Source organism: Terrapene carolina, unplaced genomic scaffold, assembly GCF_002925995.2.
Source record: "Terrapene carolina triunguis isolate 2854851 unplaced genomic scaffold, T_m_triunguis-2.0 Scaffold30, whole genome shotgun sequence".
Taxonomy (NCBI): Eukaryota; Metazoa; Chordata; order Testudines; family Emydidae; genus Terrapene; species Terrapene triunguis.
This window is the reverse complement of record NW_020664381.1, coordinates 7,452,335-7,471,025: the sequence shown is the minus strand read 5'-3', so window position 1 is coordinate 7,471,025 and position 18,691 is coordinate 7,452,335. Positions and strand designations below refer to the sequence as shown.

Genomic DNA, 18,691 nt, shown 5'->3' with positions numbered 1-18,691 from the left:
TCCATTGCCGGGACCTTCAGTGGCACCACCTTCCTCTGTGCTGCATCCTACTGTACCAGTACCATGACATCTGAAGTGTTTGCAGTGGCCAGGGATCTCCTGTGCTTATTGGTGTCAGACTCACCACTGATGCAGGATGAGACTCAGTTACCGATTAATCCTACCCCCCGGGATACTTCTTGGCATCTACACATTTGGTGCTGTTGGGGACTGAACCAGACCCTCTCGGTATGAACAAAGGAAGTTCTGTTGTGCAGTAGAGCAGACATACAGTCCCTTCAGCAGGAAGCCTCAGATTCTTCCTCCAGTACCATCCACCTCCCATCAGGTCTTGGTCTCCTGCTACTCTACTTGTTACTATGCTGCCTGGGCATTCAGACTGTGCTAACTCGTCCTTCGAGTCAGAGGTGGTATATTATGCTTTACGATCTCATTTCAGAAGGGCTCAAGCATCTTCCATTTGTCCTCATGCCGTTCAAGGCCCCAGCACCGTGACTTCTTATAGGAGCAGGTCCCGAGATCGGATGCCCTTGGGGCTGGACCCTGGTATTGTATCAAGTACAGCAGTGGCCTTTCTGGAATCCATGGGGTACTCCTGGATTCACGTTTGTTTTCTCTTGTGTATCACTCTACTTAATCTCCATCAAGGTGCCATTTTGTTTGTACTGACTCCATTACCCAGAATTGAGGGATCTTATTCCTGCAGTATCTGACCCTCCTGTTACAGATAGTCAGCATACAACAGAGCAGACTGACACTGTAGTGCCTCTGCACAATGCTTCCTCATCACCAGATGGGGTCACTGTCTCAGAATTGTCCTCCCAAATCACAGGTGATTATAAAATGTACCAGGAAATTAGGGAAAGGGTGGCTGCCTCCCTAGGTATTCAGATTAAACTGTTCCAGGATAATCCACACAAATTAGTGGATATTTTGAATTCGGCAATGCCATCTGGCTCTGCCTATTAATGAAGCCATCTTAGAACCCATCAGAATTCTTTGACCAGAATTCCTCTTCCTTGACACCCACTGCCAAGAAAATGGAGAAGAGGTACCAAATTCTTCGAGTGATTGCTCCTGTCTATTCCACAGTAGGTGTGCGTGCTCGCCACGTGCACCGGTGCCGGAAGTTTTTCCCTTAGCAGTACCCGTACTGGGGGAGCACCGTGGCGACCCCTTGAGTGGCACCTGCATATCGCGCTATAAGGGGAGCCACGGGCTCCTCCCACCCTCGGTTCCTTCTTGCTGGACAACTCCGACAGAGGGGAAGGAGGGCAGGGTGTGGAATAGACAGGAGCAACACATCTCGAAGAATGCCAGTTATGGAACAGGTAACTGTCCTTTCTTCTTCGAGTGATTGCTCCTGTGTATTCCACAGTAGGTGATTCCAAGCAATATCCGCTGGAGGTGGGTAGGAGTTCACGATGGTTCGGGACGAAGTACTGCCCTGCCGAACCCAGCGTCATCCCTAAACTGGGAGACGATCGCGTAATGCGAAGTAAATGTGTGAACTGAGGCCCATGTGGCCGCCCTACAAATGTCCTGGATGGGGATATGGGTGGCGTAGGCAGCTGATGAGGCCTGAGCCCTCATAGAGTGTGCCCTGATGATCGGTGGCAGGGGAATCCCTGCCAAATCATAGCACGTGTGTATGCACGAGATGATCCAGCGGGAAAGCCGCTGGGTGGAGATAGGTTGCCCCTTTGCCCGCTCGGCCGAGGCAACAAATAGTTGAGAGGATCTCCGGAACGGCTTAGTCCAATCCAGGTAAAAAGCCAGCGCCCTACACACATTGAGTGTGTGGAGACAAGTTGCCAGATGATGCTAAAGAGGAGTTCGGAGCTCTTGTACATGAAGGCTGCCTGTTAGCAAGGTTGTCTTTACAAGCTGTATTGGATGAGGCGGATTCAGAAGCTCTGATAACGGCAACAGCAGTTACTATGTGTTGTGCATCTTGGCTGCAATCGTCTGGTATTCCAACCAAAGTCCATCAAACAATGGAAGACTTGCCCTTCATTCTCTCAGAAGACTGACTACAGTCTGGATTCTCTTTAAGAGTCTAGGACAACCTTAAAGTCTTTAGGCTTTCATACACAAGTCCTAAGAGAAAGCACTTCTGCTCTCAGGTCCAGCAAAGGTACCTGTTCTACCCGATAAGGCAGCCAGACCAGTCCAGGGAATGCCATAAGTCTCAGAGGAAGAGACCACCTCCTTGTCCACCGCCTTCTGCTACCTCTAAATAATCTGTAATATCTAAGCAATCTATTTGATTCTGTCGTCGAGGTTAGCAAGCCACTCTAACTTCTCCTGCTTTTGGCAGCAAGTTGTCCCACTTCCTAAGCACTTGGACCCACATAATAACCTATTGATTGGGTTCTAAACGTGATGGAACTGAGATGTACCCTGCAATTCACCTCTATTCCCCCTTCCCACACACCTCACCGCCCTTTTCAAGGACCATTCTCACAAGACTGTACTGATTCATGACGGTCAGTCTCTATTACAGTTATGGGCAGCAGAGTCAGCATTGGGGGAAGGGAGTCTGTTCCTGCTATTTTCTCATTGCAGAGTCCAAGGGATGCCTCAGACCTCTTTTAGATCTGCAAAAACTCAACAGATAGTTTTATATGATTACTCCTACATCTGTTATCCCAACCCTAGACCCCAATGACTGGTTTGCTGCCCATGACTTAAGGCTTGTCTCCTTGTACTGTGGCTCGACGCTGCGGCGATTGATCTACTGGGGGTCAATTTAGCGGGTCTAGTGAAGACCTGCTAAATCGACCGCTGATCGCTCTGCCGTTGACTCCGGTACTCCACCGGAACGAGAAGCGTAAGGTAAGTCGATGTGAGAATTTCTCCCATCGACCCAGCGCAGTGTCAACAAGCTGCCGTGCGTCGATCTAAGGTATTTGTCTCCTTTGCTGACAGGATGAGGGGCAACTTGTCACTTTTCAGAGGATTTCTTCCTGGACCTCCTCTATTCATCTGTGCTATGATATTGCTGAAGTTCCACCATCTCAGAGTTTTAGCATACTCTGAGAACACAAGCAGCATTGGCTGCTTTCTTGGGTCACGTTCCCATCAGTAAAATTTGCAGGACTGCAACTTGGTCATCTGTACATATGTTCATCACACATTATGCTCCCTTCCAAACCTTGAGGCTAGATTTGGGAGCATGGTGTTGCAGTCCTTGTTTAAGTAGACTCCGATCTCCTATTCCATCTAGAACTGCATGTGGGTCACCTAAAGTGGAATGGACACGTGCAAGCAATCGAAGAAGAAAAAAGGGTTGCATTACCTGTTCAGTAGCTGTTCAAGATGTGTTGCACATGTCCATTCCACAACCCACCCTCCTTCCCTTCTATATCTGAGTCACAGCAAGTACTGGCTTCCGGAGTGAAGTAATTGAGAGAGATTGGGTGGCTCCACCCCAGTATACTTTTGGCTAGCAGCATGAATGTTCAGAGAGTGCATGCTCTGCCCTGTTTGGGACCACTATGGGAAACAATTCTCCAGCTTTGGTGCACTGGCAAACACACACACACACACACCTAAACTGCAATGGACATGTGAAGCACATCTCGAAGAACAAGTTATCAAACAGGGATGTAACAGTTTGGGTGGTGGTGTTTTGGTTTTGGTTTTTTTGTTAATAAAAAAAAGATATATACTTAGGTCATGTTAGAGGTTTACCAAAAATAATAACTTCATCCATAATAGGAGTGTTTTTTGTTTGTTTGTTTTTAGAATAGAAACCTTTAAAGAACTTTAAGTAGTCTTGAAGATCATCTAATTTAGAAAGTTAAATATTAAACCTCATTTGTGAAGAAAAGGAAAATGTTTTGGAGTGAAGTGTTGCCTACACAGAAGCAATAGGGCAGAAAGCTATGAATATCTAACCTTTGGACAGGTCATATGGCATTACTTTCATAAAGATAGATTTTTGCAAATTATACTTTGATTCATCAAGCATTTCCCATTTTTTGAACAACTTCTCCTCCAGAATATATTGCCATGTACACATATGAGAGTTCGGAACAAGGAGACTTAATCTTTCAACAAGGAGATATGATTCTTGTGACAAAAAAAGATGGTGACTGGTGGACAGGAACATTGGGTGACAAATCTGGAGTCTTTCCTTCTAATTATGTGAGACTGAAAGATTCTGAGGTAAAGAGATATGAAACATTACAAAGTCTATCCTTTTTTGTATCTTATTTGTCCACTTTATAATGTTCATTTGATGATTTCAAGTCAATGAATCATATGGAGGGTTTTTTATCTTACAACTTTATTGGACATGAAAGAGCATTGTTACAGTGAAGTTTGAAAGAGATATTCCTGTATAAACTACCATGGAGTACCCCAGTGGTTCTCAACAGGAGGCCCGCGCCCTCCTACGGGTCCCCAAACCCTTTCAGGGGGGCCATGGGGCCCTGTGGCTAAAACCCAGAGCCTGAGCCCCAGCACCCCCCATGGGGCTGAAGCTGGGAACAGCAGGGCTGAATTCCGAAGCCCCGGTACTCCCCATGGGGCAGAAGCTCTGAGCCCCTGGGCAGAGTTGGGGAGACACGGGTGTTACACTCCCCACCTCGAAACTACAGGGGAAGGTCCAACCCCCTCCACCTCCTTGTCTCCCCACTCCCTGGCCAGGTCAGAGGCGGGAAGCCTTGTCTCCTGCTGCTGCAGGGGGTTGAAGCTGCTCCTCAGCTCCCAGCCCCCTTTGCTCACACAACCGGTAAGAGCCATCTGGGCAGGCAGACCCGGCTTCATGGCTGGCAGAGCCCTCGGAGAACAGGGACCGCAGGGGAGCCTTCCTGGCACACAGCCGCTAGCTACCCCCCTGCCTGCAACCTGAGCTGTTTTCAGACTTTCTGAGCTGAGCCCCCCACCTTTTGAATTATAATTTTTGGTTGCGTCCCTCACCCAGACAGGCTGGATGGCCTGCTGAGGTGAGTCGGGGTGGAAGTGGCGTTTCCTTCCCGACCCCGCCGTGCGGAGCTGTCCAGAGTCCCGCTGGCCCCTGCCTACCCAAAATAGAAGTCAAACTACACCTATTCCCGAGCCCCCGACTCCCGGCTGAGAGCCCCCAGTCCCCCCTCCCCGTTGGGCCCTGGAGTTTTTCTAGCATGTTGTGGGGGGGCCTCAGAAAGAAAAAGGTTAAGAACACCTGGAGTACCCTGTCACTTACTGTTATTAAAGGCCTGTATGATAGTCATGTACAGCCAAATCAGAGGAATTATTGCTGTTTTCCAGTTAACAGTATTATGACCAAAGAGAACGTGCAGTAAGATATGACTTGAAACAATATAAAAGGGGAAATATCCTAACATGAAATATTAAGCTTTTCCTTCCAAAACAAGGTATTGTAATAATGAACCCAATTGAACAAGCCCAGGAGAAAAATAAGCTTACCTAATAGCCATATTCTGGTGAAGTTAGATTCATATCAGTTAAATTCCAGAAGTTCTGAAGTTGGATGCACTCCCACCACATGTGTAGGCCCTGAAAGGGGGAATGCTTTTGTCAGTCGTGTGTGTGTGTGTGTGTGTGTCCGGAGAGGATGGGGGTAGTGATTCACTTTTCTTTTCTGGAGATGGTATATTGTATTAAACTTAAGAGATGTTTTCTCACGCACATTCTCATCTATTTGAGAATACAGTTGTCATCTATCAGTGGATGTTAGCTGGGTCATTATGTGGTTGTCTATATACACTTAAGTTCCTTCTTGCAACAAGATGAGAAATATAATGTATTCTACTGATTTATTGCACTTCTCTTCAAAACAAAAATATTATGGTCAAGACTTTAAAAAATGGGGGTCTAAATTTAGCCTTCTAAACTCTTATTTGGATTGGATTTAGGTGCCTAAATAAGGATTTAGGAGCCTAACTTTAGGTGCTCATTTTTTTAAATCTTGACATCTGTGTTAATGAGCTATAACTGTCTGTGGACTATATATGTGAAATATTAGCGCTTGTGTAGTCATTGCTTAACCTTTTTTCACTTTTGGGAAAGATTGAAGAGTGATACTTTTTATCAGTAGTACAGTATGTAGATACTTAAAGGGCACTCATCTTTTCAATTAAAATAGAAAATACAGTAATCTCTTCTGTGATAGAGCTCCAAAACACTCTGGTTATGGTAGTGCAATGTTTTGGGCCACTTTTGTAGTACTGTAATAGCTCTTTCAGAAAGCATCTTCCTCTAAGACTTGCCTCAATGCAGCAAATTCTTCATTAAGAATCAGTTTAGAAGATGTAGATCAGAAAACTTGTATTTTTGTAAATATATTGTTTATATCCCTGTTATGCTTTGGGAGAGCTAATTTAGTAGATTAAAGGATAATCTAATCTCAACTGTTCATTATTTATGCAGTGCACTTTAAGAACAAATAAAACATGGTCCTGTTCTTGGATCTTACAACCTAATGTTGGATATAACACAAGTGATAGCAGCACGGGGGGGAGAGCAGAAGAGGGGTGAAGGTTTCAATAATATTACAACGTTATTTTATTAAATTTTTCCAGCATTCAGAGGTATTGTTTTTCTGGGCAGACTTTCAATAACTCTGATGTGCAATAGGATTTTTGGATTTTCAGAGTTGGTTCTCCATCTAGTTTAGCAGGAGCAATTTCACCCGCTGTGAACTCTGACTCAGATTATATTATTATCGTCCCTTTAGATTGATGGGGTTCATGAACGGTCACACAGCTGGAAACCTTCCCAGATTCTCCAAACTAAAAACACTCTTTCCTGCCTAAACTAGTGAAGATGTGTTTGTTTTTAATTATTCATTACTCACTATTACAGATAATATTTGGGGTGACAATCCATCTGAGAATTGCTACAAGGATAGATCCCCCTAGGACAGTCACTAACTATTCAGAGCCTTCTTTTGGAAAATGCTGTAGCAAAGCCATTTTGGTAGTCAGGAGAAATAAACATATGAATGTGTGTAAGTTTTATATTTGCCTTTTTATTTTAAGGTCCCTGGAACTGCTGGAAAAACGGGAAGTTTAGGGAAGAAACCTGGTAAGTTACACAGTGTGGCAACATTTTATTTCTCCATGTGCTAAAGGATATATTTGCTTCTATCAAAGAGTAAGAAACTTAAATAGTAATGAAGTCTCCTTTGTAACAATTTAATAAGCTGCTCATTCTTATTCTTCCCTCTTTCCCTATGTATAGCCCAGTATGTTGCTACCCTTCTTTAAACATTTACATCTGCTTTAGGGTTTTGTACAGCGTCCATCACGGCAGTATCCAAGCACCATGTGGTTACAAAACTTCCCAAAAAACGTTGCCTGAAAGTGAATTTAAATTCACACAACTTGGGGATAGTGCATATAACAGGGCAGTTGATCCATGAGGATTGTTCAGTTTTATGTACGTGTCTGATAAACATGGTGGTGAAGTACACATCCCACTTCAGGTTGTGGCATTCTGCCTGGAATCCTGCATAATTTACTTCCCACAAAACTGAGGGTTGGCCCTGTATATTGCTCAGCATGGAGGTTTCAGTGTTCCTAAATGCCCAGCCAACAGGAATGTTTTCACTACTTTCTCTAAATAAAGGAGCAGCAAGAAGATTGGGCATTCTTGGCAGAAACTGGTAGTAGGTGGGGGCACAGGGACAGCTATTTTCTGAATTTTCAGAAGCAATACAAAACTGATTACAGATGTGTCAATGTTTATACAGAGAAGGATTTTATGTCTTCATGCTGTATACACACTATGCTAAAAGGGGCCTAACTTTCCTGAGCTGGCTTGTGATTCTGTTGGAATTCTTCCCATCAGAGTTCAACACTCAGAAATAATAAAGAATATATTCAGAATGCAATAGAGCTATTTGTTTATTTTCTGAAAGATTTCTAAACCTTGATCTACACTACGAGTTTAGGTCAAATTTAGCAGTTAGATCAATTTAACCCTGGACCTGTCCACACGCCGAAGCCATTTTTATCGACTTAAAGGGCTCTTAAAATCGATTTCTGTACTCCTCCCTGACGAGGGGATTAGCGCTAAAATCAACATCGCCGGGTCGAATTTGGGGAAGTGTGGACGCAATTCGACGGTATTGGCCTCCCGGAGCTATCCCAGAGTGCTCCATTCTGGCCGCTCTGGACAGCACTCTCAACTCAGATGCACTGGCCAGGTAGACAGGAAAAAGTTCCGGGAACTTTTGAATTTCATTTCTGTTTGGCCAGCGTGGCGAGCTGATCAGCACGGGTGACCATGCGGAGCTCATCAGCACAGGTGACCATGCAGTCCCAGAATCACAAAAGAGCTCCAGCATGGACTGAACGGGAGGTACTGGATCTGATAGCTGTTTGGGGAGATGAATCTGTTCCAAAAGACGAAATGCCAAAATATTTGAAAAAATCTCTAAGGGCATGATGGACAGAGGCTACAACAGCAGCAGTGCCGCGTGAAAATTAAGGAGCTCAGGCAAGCCTACCAAAAAGCCAAAGAGGCAAACGGACGCTCTGGGTCAGAGCCCCAGACGTGCAGCTTCTACGATGAGCTGCATGCAATTCTAGGGGGGGGGGCCCACCACTACCCCTCCTCTTTCCGTGGACACCTGCAAGGGGGGAGTCTCACGCAACAGGGATGAGGATTTGGGGGATGAGGAAGATGAGGAGGTGGAGGAGGAGGAGGATAGCGCACGGCACGCAAGCGGAGAAACCGTTCTCCTTGACAGCCAGGAACTGTTTATCACCCTGTCGCCAATACCCTCCCAACCCTCCCAAGGCGGCTCGCTGACCATGAAGCCAGAAAAGGTACCTCTGGTGATGAGTGTACCTTTGTAAATATAATGCATGGTTTAAAAGCAAGCGCGTTTAATTATTAATTTGCCCGAAGACTTGAGATGCATTCGGGGCCAGTACAGCCCCTCCTTTTAAATGGCCAACCCAACAGGTGCTTGGTATGGGAAAGCTGGGTGCTGCTGTTTGAAACCATTCCCACATGTTATGAAGATTGAAGAAGCCGAAAGACTGTGGCTTACCATAGCTGCCTGCAAGCCGAATTCTGTTGCCCGGCCATTCGTGTGCGATCTCTCACACCAAACCGGAAGGCCCTCAATATAAGAGGCAAATGCGACCTTGTACCGAAAGCACATGTGCTATGTAATGTTAACAGCTTGGTTCACCGTGAAAGAGTCTACCCATTGTTCTCTAAAATGTGTCTTCTTAAATACTACTCTCCCTTTTTTTCCTCCTGCAGCTGCAAATGTTTCAACACTCTCCCTATCATCTCCATCCCAAAGGCTAGCACAGATAAGAAGGCGAAAAAAATGCACTCGCGATGAAATGTTCTCTTAGCTCGTGCAGTCCTCCTGCACTGAAAGAGCTCAGCAGAATGCATGGAGGCAAGCAGTGTCAGAGTCCAGGAAAACAGAAAATGAATGCAAGGACAGGAGGGATGAGCGAGAGGAGAGGTGGCGGGAGCAAGAGGAGAGGAGACAGGATGCAATGCTGAGGCTACTGGGGGATCAAACTGATATGCTCCGGCGTCTGGTGGAGCTGCAGGAAATGCAGCAGGAGCACAGACCGCTGCTGCAGCCCCTGTGTAACTGCCTGCCCTTCTCCCCAAGTTCCATAGCCTCCTCACCCAGACGCCTAAGAATGCGGGGAGACCCCCTCTGGGCACCCAACCACTCCACCCCACAGGACTGCCCACGCAACAGCAGCCTGGCATTCAATAAGTTTTGAAGTGCAGTGTGGCCTTGTCCTTCCCTCCTACCCTCATCCACCACCCCAACCGGTGCTTCCCTCCTCACCCACCCCTCCCGGGCTACCTTGGCAGTTATCCCCCTATTTGTGTGATGAATTAATAAAGAATGCATGATTTTGAAACAATAATGACTTTATTGCCTCTGCAAGCGGTGATTGAAGGGGGGAGGGCAGTTGGCTTACAGGGAAGTAGAGTGAACCAAGGGGGTGGGTTTTCATCAGGGAGAAACAAACAGAACTGTCACACCGTAACCTGGCCAGTCATGAAACTGGTTTTAAAAGCTTCTCTGATGCGCAGCGTGCCCTGCTGCGCTCTTCTAATCGCCCTGGTGTCTGGCTGTGCGTAATCAGCGGCCAGGCGATTTGCCTCAACCTTCCACCCTGCCATAAACGTCTCCCCCTTACTCTCACAGATATTGTGGAGCACACAGCAAGCAGCAATAACAGTTGGAATATTGGTTTTGCTGAGGTCTAACCGAGTCAGTAAACTGCTCCACTGCGCTTTTAAACATCCAAATGCACATTCTACCACCATTCTGCACTTGCTCAGCATATAGTTGAACAGCTCCTTAATACTGTCCAGGGTGCCTGTGTATGGCTTCATGAGCCCTGGCATTAAGGGGTAGGCTGGGTCCCCAAGGATAACTATAGGCATTTCAATGTCCCCAACGGTTATTTTCTGGTCTGGGAAGTAAGTCCCTTCCTGCAGCTGTTCAAACAGACCAGAGTTCCTGAAGATGCGAGTGTCATGTACCTTTCCCGGCCATCCCACGTTGATGTCGGTGAAATGTCCCTTGTGATCCACCAGTGCTTGCAGCACCATTGGAAAAGTAACCCTTGTGGTTTATGTACTGGCTGCCAAGGTGATCCGGTCCCAAGATAGGGATATGCGTTCCGTCTATCGCCCCACCACAGTTAGGGAATCCCATTGCAGCAAAGCCATCCACTATGAGCTGCACATTTCCCAGAGTCACTACCCTTCATAGCAGCAGCTCAGTGATTGCGTTGGCTACTTGGATCACAGCAGCCCCCACAGTAGATTTACCCACTCCAAATTGATTACCGACTGACTAGTAGCTGTCTGGCGTTGCAGGCTTCCAGAGGGCTATCACCACTCACTTGTGAACTGTGAGGGCTGCTCTCATCTTGGTATTCTTGCACTTCAGGGCAGGGGAAAGCAAGTCACAAAGTTCCATGAAAGTGCCCTTACGCATGCAAAAGTTTCGCAGCCTCTGGGAATCATCCCAGACCTGCAACACTATTTGGTCTCACCAGTCTGTGCTTGTTTCCGGGCCCAGAATTGGTGTTCCACAGCATGAACCTGCCCCATCACGCTGTCGTCGCCTCCTTGCCTGCGTTTGCAGGTTCTGGTTCTGCACATACTGCAGGATAATGCATGAGGTGTTTACAATACTCACAACAGCAGCGGTGAGCTGAGCAGGCTCCATGCTTGCCGTGGTATGGTGTCTGAAGGAGAGCAGGAAAGCAGAGTTGCAGCAGAATCGGTGGATGACAACGGATGCCACGGGAATAAATATTTATACTGAACGACAAGAGGACCTGCAAGGTGGATTCATGGCACTAGGAAAGCAGAGTTGCAGCGGAATCGGTGGATGATGACGGATGCCTGTTTTTAATGCCAAAGCTGACTTCAGATTTGGAAAGTGTTGTCGGATATTTGATATGGGTGAACAGAATTGCGGGGATAGCATAATGTGTTCAGTTAACATAACTTCCCAACACATGGTGTGTGTGTGTGTGTGTGTGTATATATTATATTAATACTGTACACATAATACCCATTAATGTGGTGTATACTATGCCTAACATATGTATTGGCTAATAGCTTCAAACAGCCTCTGGTTAGGCTCTGTCCCCAGCCAGTCTTTCCTTCACAGGGCTAGCTCAAGAGGTCTAATCCTCTCTGTCAGCCACCACTGAGCCAAGCTTTTCCTCTTTTATCTCCTCCTTCCAGGTGTGACATCTTGCAAGGGTGTAACCGGGTGGGGCTGATTGGGCCCACAGGCTCTCATTAACCCCTTCTTGGTCATTGTAGGAGCTGTCTCTCTCTTCTGCTGACTCTCCAAATGCCAGTGTGGCTGGGGCAGGTTATGTTAGGCCATCCCAAGACTAAGACTGTTCTGTGCAGAAATGGCTTTTCATGCAAACACCGTGTCACAAATAATACAACACAAAATATGCCTCTTGAAAGCTCACAAAAATATTGCACCATAAATAAATGTCTTAATCTAGGCACGCTTAATCTCAAACAAAAGGCAGATTCAGTACACTTCCTGGGAGACCTAATCAGCCTAACCCAGTTACCACATCACCTAGCTAGTCCCCAGTCTCATTCTAGCCATTGCCAAGTAAAAACTGCCTCTGTCTCCAGCCTGTAGAACAAAACACACACACAAAAAACCCCACTCAAAACCTGCCCAGGAAAAAGCTTCCCACTGAGCTCCCATCATTAGAGACCGTCATCTGTGAGCTATCTGGGGCTCTTAAATCCTCCTATTACTCCACCCCAATTAGGCCTAAAAAGATCTCCTGTACAAATGCCCCTTAGTTCCTTTGGCTCATAGGTGGCTACTCAATCACAGCCACATCAAAGACCTAGCGTGTCAAAAACTAAACTCTCAAATCCTCTTCCACTGTTGACAACTCCACTATCCTCAGTTTACCACTGGGTCCCAATTGTTGTAATATTTAACACCACCTCCCTCTCTCTTACGTGAGTCCTGTCACTAAATCCTGCCTTGATTTATTTTCCAAAACGTTCATTTCCTGTCTACTTCCATTGTGACAACATTTTTGCAGGGTTTGATTGTTGCAAGCCTTTCTCTCTGGCCTCCCGTAAACATGTCTTCCCCTGAGAAGTTTGTCCAAATAAGTGCCACCAAAAATATTCCTTGCAAAATGCTTCCATCGTTGTCAATCTCTCATTATTGTCACTGGTTTTCTGTTGCCTCCCTTAATCAAACTAATCTTTGTTCTTGATTTCAAAACTCTCCACAACATACCTCTCTGCTCTTGTCAGGGCCGGCTCCAGCTTTTCTGCTGCCCCAACCGGCAAAAAAAAAAAAGAGCGGCGGCACTTTGGCGGCAGCTCAATTGTGCCACTTCTTCTACTGCAGTTCGGTGGCGGGTCCTCCCTCTCTTCCTCTTCAGCGGCAATTCAGCAGCAGCTCAAAGAGGAAAAGAGGTAATGAGGGACCCGCCGCCGAAGACCCGGACGTGCCGCCCTGATACCAGACAGAGTGCCGCCTCTTTGAATTGGGCGCCCCAAGCACCTGCTTCCTACGCTGATGCCTGGAGCCGGCCCTGGCTCTTGTATCCTTTTGTTCCACTCAGTCCTCCTTTAGCCCATACTAGTGTTGTCTCTGTCAACCTCCTCCTTCTGCTGTTGTGTACAATGTTGCCAACTCTCACAATATTTGATTATTTTATGTAGGCCTCAGCTCTTGGAGCCATGTGATTGTGAGGATCTCAGAGTTTTCTAAGTTTCTACCTTTAAAATATGAATGCTACAGGTTCAAAATCCACAAGGCAAATAAAAAAAACCCAAACGCTATTTTTTAAAATCTTATGATTTTGGGGGGCTTGACTCATGTTGTTTGAACCCTTGAAGTTGTCAATTCAGTTTTTCATGTAAATCCCTATACCTGGAACTCCCTCTCTGACTCCTATCTGCCACACCTCCAACCTCTCCTTTCTCAAAATGTACTACTTCTGGTAGACAGGAAGACTATAGTCTATCTTTTTTTTTTTTTTTTTAAAGTGGTGTGTGACCCTCATGATAAACACTACTTCCCAAGTGACTGCAGAATCTTCACTCTGACCTGCACCAACCCACCCCGTACTATTGTCTTCACACATCATTCTGTTCCTAATTTATGTGTGAACTCTTTTGGGGCAAGGCTCTGATATATGGTAAACTGCCGTCCATATCTGTGGCACAGCATAAATAGAAAATAAAACCAATTTGATGGCAAGAAGTGCATAGTGGACATACTGTACTCATGAGATATGGCACAGTAAATATTGCATGCTAAACTTTGGTAGTGGTTCTATTTTTCAGATTGACAGTAAATGGAATTTTTTTCTCTTTCTATTTAACAGAAATTGCCCAAGTTATTGCCTCTTACACAGCAACAGGACCTGAACAACTTACCCTGGCTCCTGGTCAATTGATACTCATCAGAAAGAAGAATCCAGGTGGATGGTGGGAGGGAGAGCTCCAAGTTAGTTACTACTACTACTTTTATAAAATTCCACATCCATATTTTGTTTTATTTTTCAAAGGATGGACACATCACTACCTCTGGGAAAAAATTAGTATGCAGCCAAAATATTTGAAACATACACATTTACATTAGTTCTTTAAAATAAAATATAAAATTATCTAAGGTAATAGCAAGGCATTTTCCCATGCTGTGGGTAATAGAAAGATACAAACAAAGGACAAATTTTGGGCTAATCAAATCTATTTCTTCAACCAGTCTTGCTAAATTTCTTTTGGTCTAAACTGACTATTTAAACTGGTCTTTTTTCCGTTGGAAATATTAGGGTCTCAGAGTGATAGTCAATTTCTTCACTATCTGTCCTTTCTTCACCGTTAATCTGCTCAATAAATTAATCAGTGGACAGCAGTCATGTAAGGGTATGGTTGCCTAATGTTTAACATAGACGTAGTTTTATCCAGCATGTGTAACAAAATTGAGTGTGATTAGGACAAATAAAAAAATTGCTTTTGATTTTAATTTAAAAGAAAACTCAAGTGATCCATTATACTACCTAAGCTAACTGACTCAATTTTTCCCAGATGAGAGCATATCTTGTGTGTGTATATAAAAAGGAATGTTTAAAACTGGTTTTGGAAGTACTGGCTGCTGTTTCAAGTTCTTCATTCAATGGGACTGTTTTGTCACAATGGAGGCTACCGCTTTTACGAGCCTTCTCTGCAAGGCCCAGTTTAATGAAAAAAAGAAAAAAATGATTAACTTTTGCCACTAAAAAGCACTGGATGTCAGAAAGTTTTTTAAAGTTATAAGATGCTTTAAAAATGGTTAATGTTGTTAATACTATTAAAATAACCAACAAGTGTTTTTTGTTTTGATTTTTAATATTTAGAACTTGCTTCAGGTCAGTTCTGAAACTTTGACTTCGGTGCTTTTTAACAACAAACCTAATGTTTTTTTTCAGTCCTGCTTTGTGTCCTCAAACTGATTTTTGTGTGTATGTGGTGACAATATTATCCAAAAGAGCAAAATTATATAATTTTTTGTAATGCACGTTTGAGTTTATCCAGACCTTAAATATTCACTACCATCTCCTCCCTTCCATATTTCTTTACTGGTGGTTCTTCCCACTCCACAGGTTAATTTCAGCAGCTTGCTACACCACTCTTAATTTATAACGTAAGACGCTCAAACAAGTTTTATTGTTGCCAATAAAAAAAATATTTTAAAAGTAGAAAAGTTAAAACAGGATGCCTTCAGCAAGACTAACCACAATCAGCAAGTAACAGGCAGTGTAAATGTTGAAACAAACATTGGACTTTTATTATGTGAATATCCATCTTTACCTTGAGTTCCCATAGTACCTAATTGTATGACAGGTTTAACATTTAGGGTTTTTTTAATGTTTAGTTAAATGGCTTAAATCAGGATTAAAACAGATTTAACTTTTGTATTTAATTTTAAAAGCTTTAGGAACTGCTTGAATACATGCTGCCAAACTCCATGCCTGCCAGGGACTATATTAATGTCCTTCTCCACTCTTCTCATAAAATCGAGCCTGTAGTTGAGTGAGAAGTCAGATTCACAAATTACAGAACACTTTGTATGTAACCCCACCACCGCTGCAGGACAGCTAACACAGCTTTTAATACTGCAACAATTCTTGCTGTAACTTGACAACGTCAGAGACACCAGCAACCTAATAGTATTTTATCTGAAAACGTTTTGCCTATTGTTGCTACAAATACGGCTGAATGGTACTGTAGTGGAATGAAATTGAGGGAGGGGAGGAAATCTATTTTTTTCCGTAGCATGTTTAGTTTGCTCCTTTGACAGCATTTTATAGTCTGTTTCCTGTGCTGGTTGCTTGGCTCTTTCATACGGCATCTGGGAAAAGAGAAGCATTAAAAAACAAAAGTATGGCTGTAACACGTGAGTGGCAGGAGGACTCAGGAGATGGTGTAGTATCGAACTACTTTTAATTCAATTTTTAAAAACATGGCTACGTTTCAAGTTGACACTTGTTCTTTTAAACTGTGGAAGAACCTATTTATTGTTTGATTTTTGGCTTGAAATATTGTTTGCTCATAATTGTCCATCAAAAAGAAATAGAACCTCCATTGTATCTCAGTCTGAAGGAGCTGGATTAAATATTAGTCAGAGTGGCAATAAAGATAAAATCAAATCAAATGCTGTAGGACTGCTTTTTCCAAACAGAACAGAGATGCATAAATATCTATCAGGCATTATATTCTGTTAGGCTTAAGGAGATCTTCCAGGACTATTTGGCTGTTAATAATCTATGCAGACTTTGAATCAGATCTAAAAAGATTAGGTTAAATTGGTAATCCAAGATGTAATACTGCACAGATGGCTGCTTTCAATAGAACAAAGATATTTTTGTTATGCTTTAAAAGGCAAACTTCAGTATAATATTAGAAATTCTTACATCTTCATCCAACTACAAAAAGTAAATGGCAAAAAACACATATAAATCTTAAAAATAAAGAATTAGCACTAAAATTAGAAGCTGCCAATTTTACAGCTGTTGGTCAGAAAGATTTAAAAACCATTTCCCAGGCTTCTCTTCTGGTTCTTAGCTGGAAAGAAGAAGTTCATTGACAAAATAATCTGAGACTGTTCCTGTGAAACATCTAGTCCAGTTTTGCAGACAGTATCAGATCTGAGTTCCATCTAGTCCAGTGTCTTGTCTCCAGTAATGCTCAGTACCAGATATTTCAGTGGAAGGTGTGACAACCCTGCTGTAGGCAGATCTGTCCTCTACATTGTCTCATCCTAGTTTCCCTTAGTTAAATTGGTTGAAGCCCTGAAGCATGAACTTTAATGTCCCTTCCAAAATTCGTTCTTAATTATAGCTGGAGATTCTTGATATCTATGTAAATGTCCAGTCCCTTTTTTTAAATCTTGCTAAGCTCTTGTTTGATAAATGTCCAATCTTCAAGTTTAGCTGAACAAAAACTTGGAACACTTCCTATGCCACAGTGTCTGTCATTATCTTTGTAGCAATTGGTAACTGTTTGTGTATCTATTGTAACTTTATAATACTACGGCTATAGTTTGCCGTTCTCCATGTGCGCTGAAAGTAGGACAAGAAATAATGGAGTTAATCTGCAGCAAGGGAGCGTTAGGTTAGATATGAGTAAAACCTTTTTAACTATAAGGGTAGTTAAGCTCTGGAACAGGCTTCCAAGGGAGGTTGTGGAATCCCCATCACTGGAGGTTTTTAAGAACTGGTTGGACAAACAGCTGTCAAGGATAGTCTAGGTACTTGGGTCTTGCTTTAGTGAGGGGGCTGAAGTGGATAACTTTTTAAAGTCCCTTCCAATCCTACATTTCTATGATTCTATACTCTAATTTTAGCTTTTTAGAAATACAGTGTGGGAGAAATCAATGTTTGCCAAGTAGAAAAGGACTTACATGAGTATCAGAATGTTTCAGTGCTCTTAAAAAAACCAACTGTCTATGTTCTGTAAAATCATTTGGCCTATTTTAAAGTGGTCAGTGTAACTTCAAATATAAATAAAATGTAGACTGAGTTATCCTGGCCTGGTTTGGGGTGTCTTGATGTGCTTAACCCTCTGAAAAGAATTATTTTCTTATTAGGCACGAGGGAAAAAACGACAGATAGGATGGTTCCCTGCTAACTATGTAAAACTTTTAAGTCCTGGTACCAGTAAAACTACACCAACCGAGCCACCTAAATCAACAGTATTACCGTCTGGTAAGTAATACAGTAATGTTCTCAAAATATTTATTGTTCTGTCTCACTTGTGTAGTTTAGAACTGGACATTTCTAGTGAACTAATTGTTATACTAGTCACTTGGGTTTCAAAGTTCCTTTCTAAAATATTTCATTTTTCTTATGAATTTCTATACAATAAGTTTCTTTATTTCATCTATAGAGTATTTTCTCATATCTAGCTTTGATCATATGACTTTAGGGAAAGAAGACCAGTCGAGTTAACATGCAATATATCTGTCATACATATTTGCTTATTTTAATGCTAATGAAAGGATACAGGACTGCTGCCCCTAGAGACTGAAATATACTATCCACTAAAGATCCAGCACAGGCAGTAACAAACCGTCCTACTAATGTATGCCAACTGTGGCAGGACCAGGTTTAAGGGTGAGAAGATAGCTCATTCTGTGTCCTTAATATCCCTGCTGAGTTTGCCAGTTTGGGTGGTACCCTTGTGGTAAGGACACTTGCCCATGAGGATCTGAAGTGAGACAATCAGTTTGTTCCACATAAGCCATTGAACGATATCCAGATGGTAATGTCTTCCATTAATATTGACCTGGCTGGGACTTACACTCGTAGACTACTTCCCTGAGCTGTTCTCTAACCATTATCATTCTCTTGAGCCAAAAGGAGTCTATTTCTAATTGACTGTGTATAAAACATTGAACCTACATACTGAAACACCAAGCATGCCGTCTGTCTTGATGTTTCGTCTCCAAATAATTAGGAAAAGTAGTCATAAGTATTTAAATGCTAGGGAACTAGATAAGTCATGAAATTATAATGGAATACTTGAATGACTGAAAGCTGTCATCTGATATGTTCAGCGACCTCTTTGAAAAGTATGAAATAAGTCTCATTTCAGTTTTTGGTGAAAGCAGGTGGCCAGGGCCGGGTCCAGGGTTTTTGCCGCCCCAAGCGGCAAAAAAAAAAAAAAAAAAAAG

At 43.4% G+C, this 18,691-nt stretch overlaps 1 protein-coding gene across 1 annotated transcript in view; it reads left to right on the top strand.

Annotated features, from left to right (window-relative positions):
- LOC113406437 (intersectin-1-like) overlaps positions 1 to 18,691 on the top strand; it is a 198,772-nt gene that overhangs the window by 141,406 nt on the left and 38,675 nt on the right. Inside the window, exons 24-27 of the mRNA XM_026651320.2 lie at positions 4,007 to 4,173; positions 6,993 to 7,038; positions 13,863 to 13,984; positions 17,606 to 17,723. Of these exons, the coding sequence (XP_026507105.1) occupies positions 4,007 to 4,173; positions 6,993 to 7,038; positions 13,863 to 13,984; positions 17,606 to 17,723 (453 nt within the window). The remainder of the gene's footprint in view (positions 1 to 4,006; positions 4,174 to 6,992; positions 7,039 to 13,862; positions 13,985 to 17,605; positions 17,724 to 18,691) is intronic.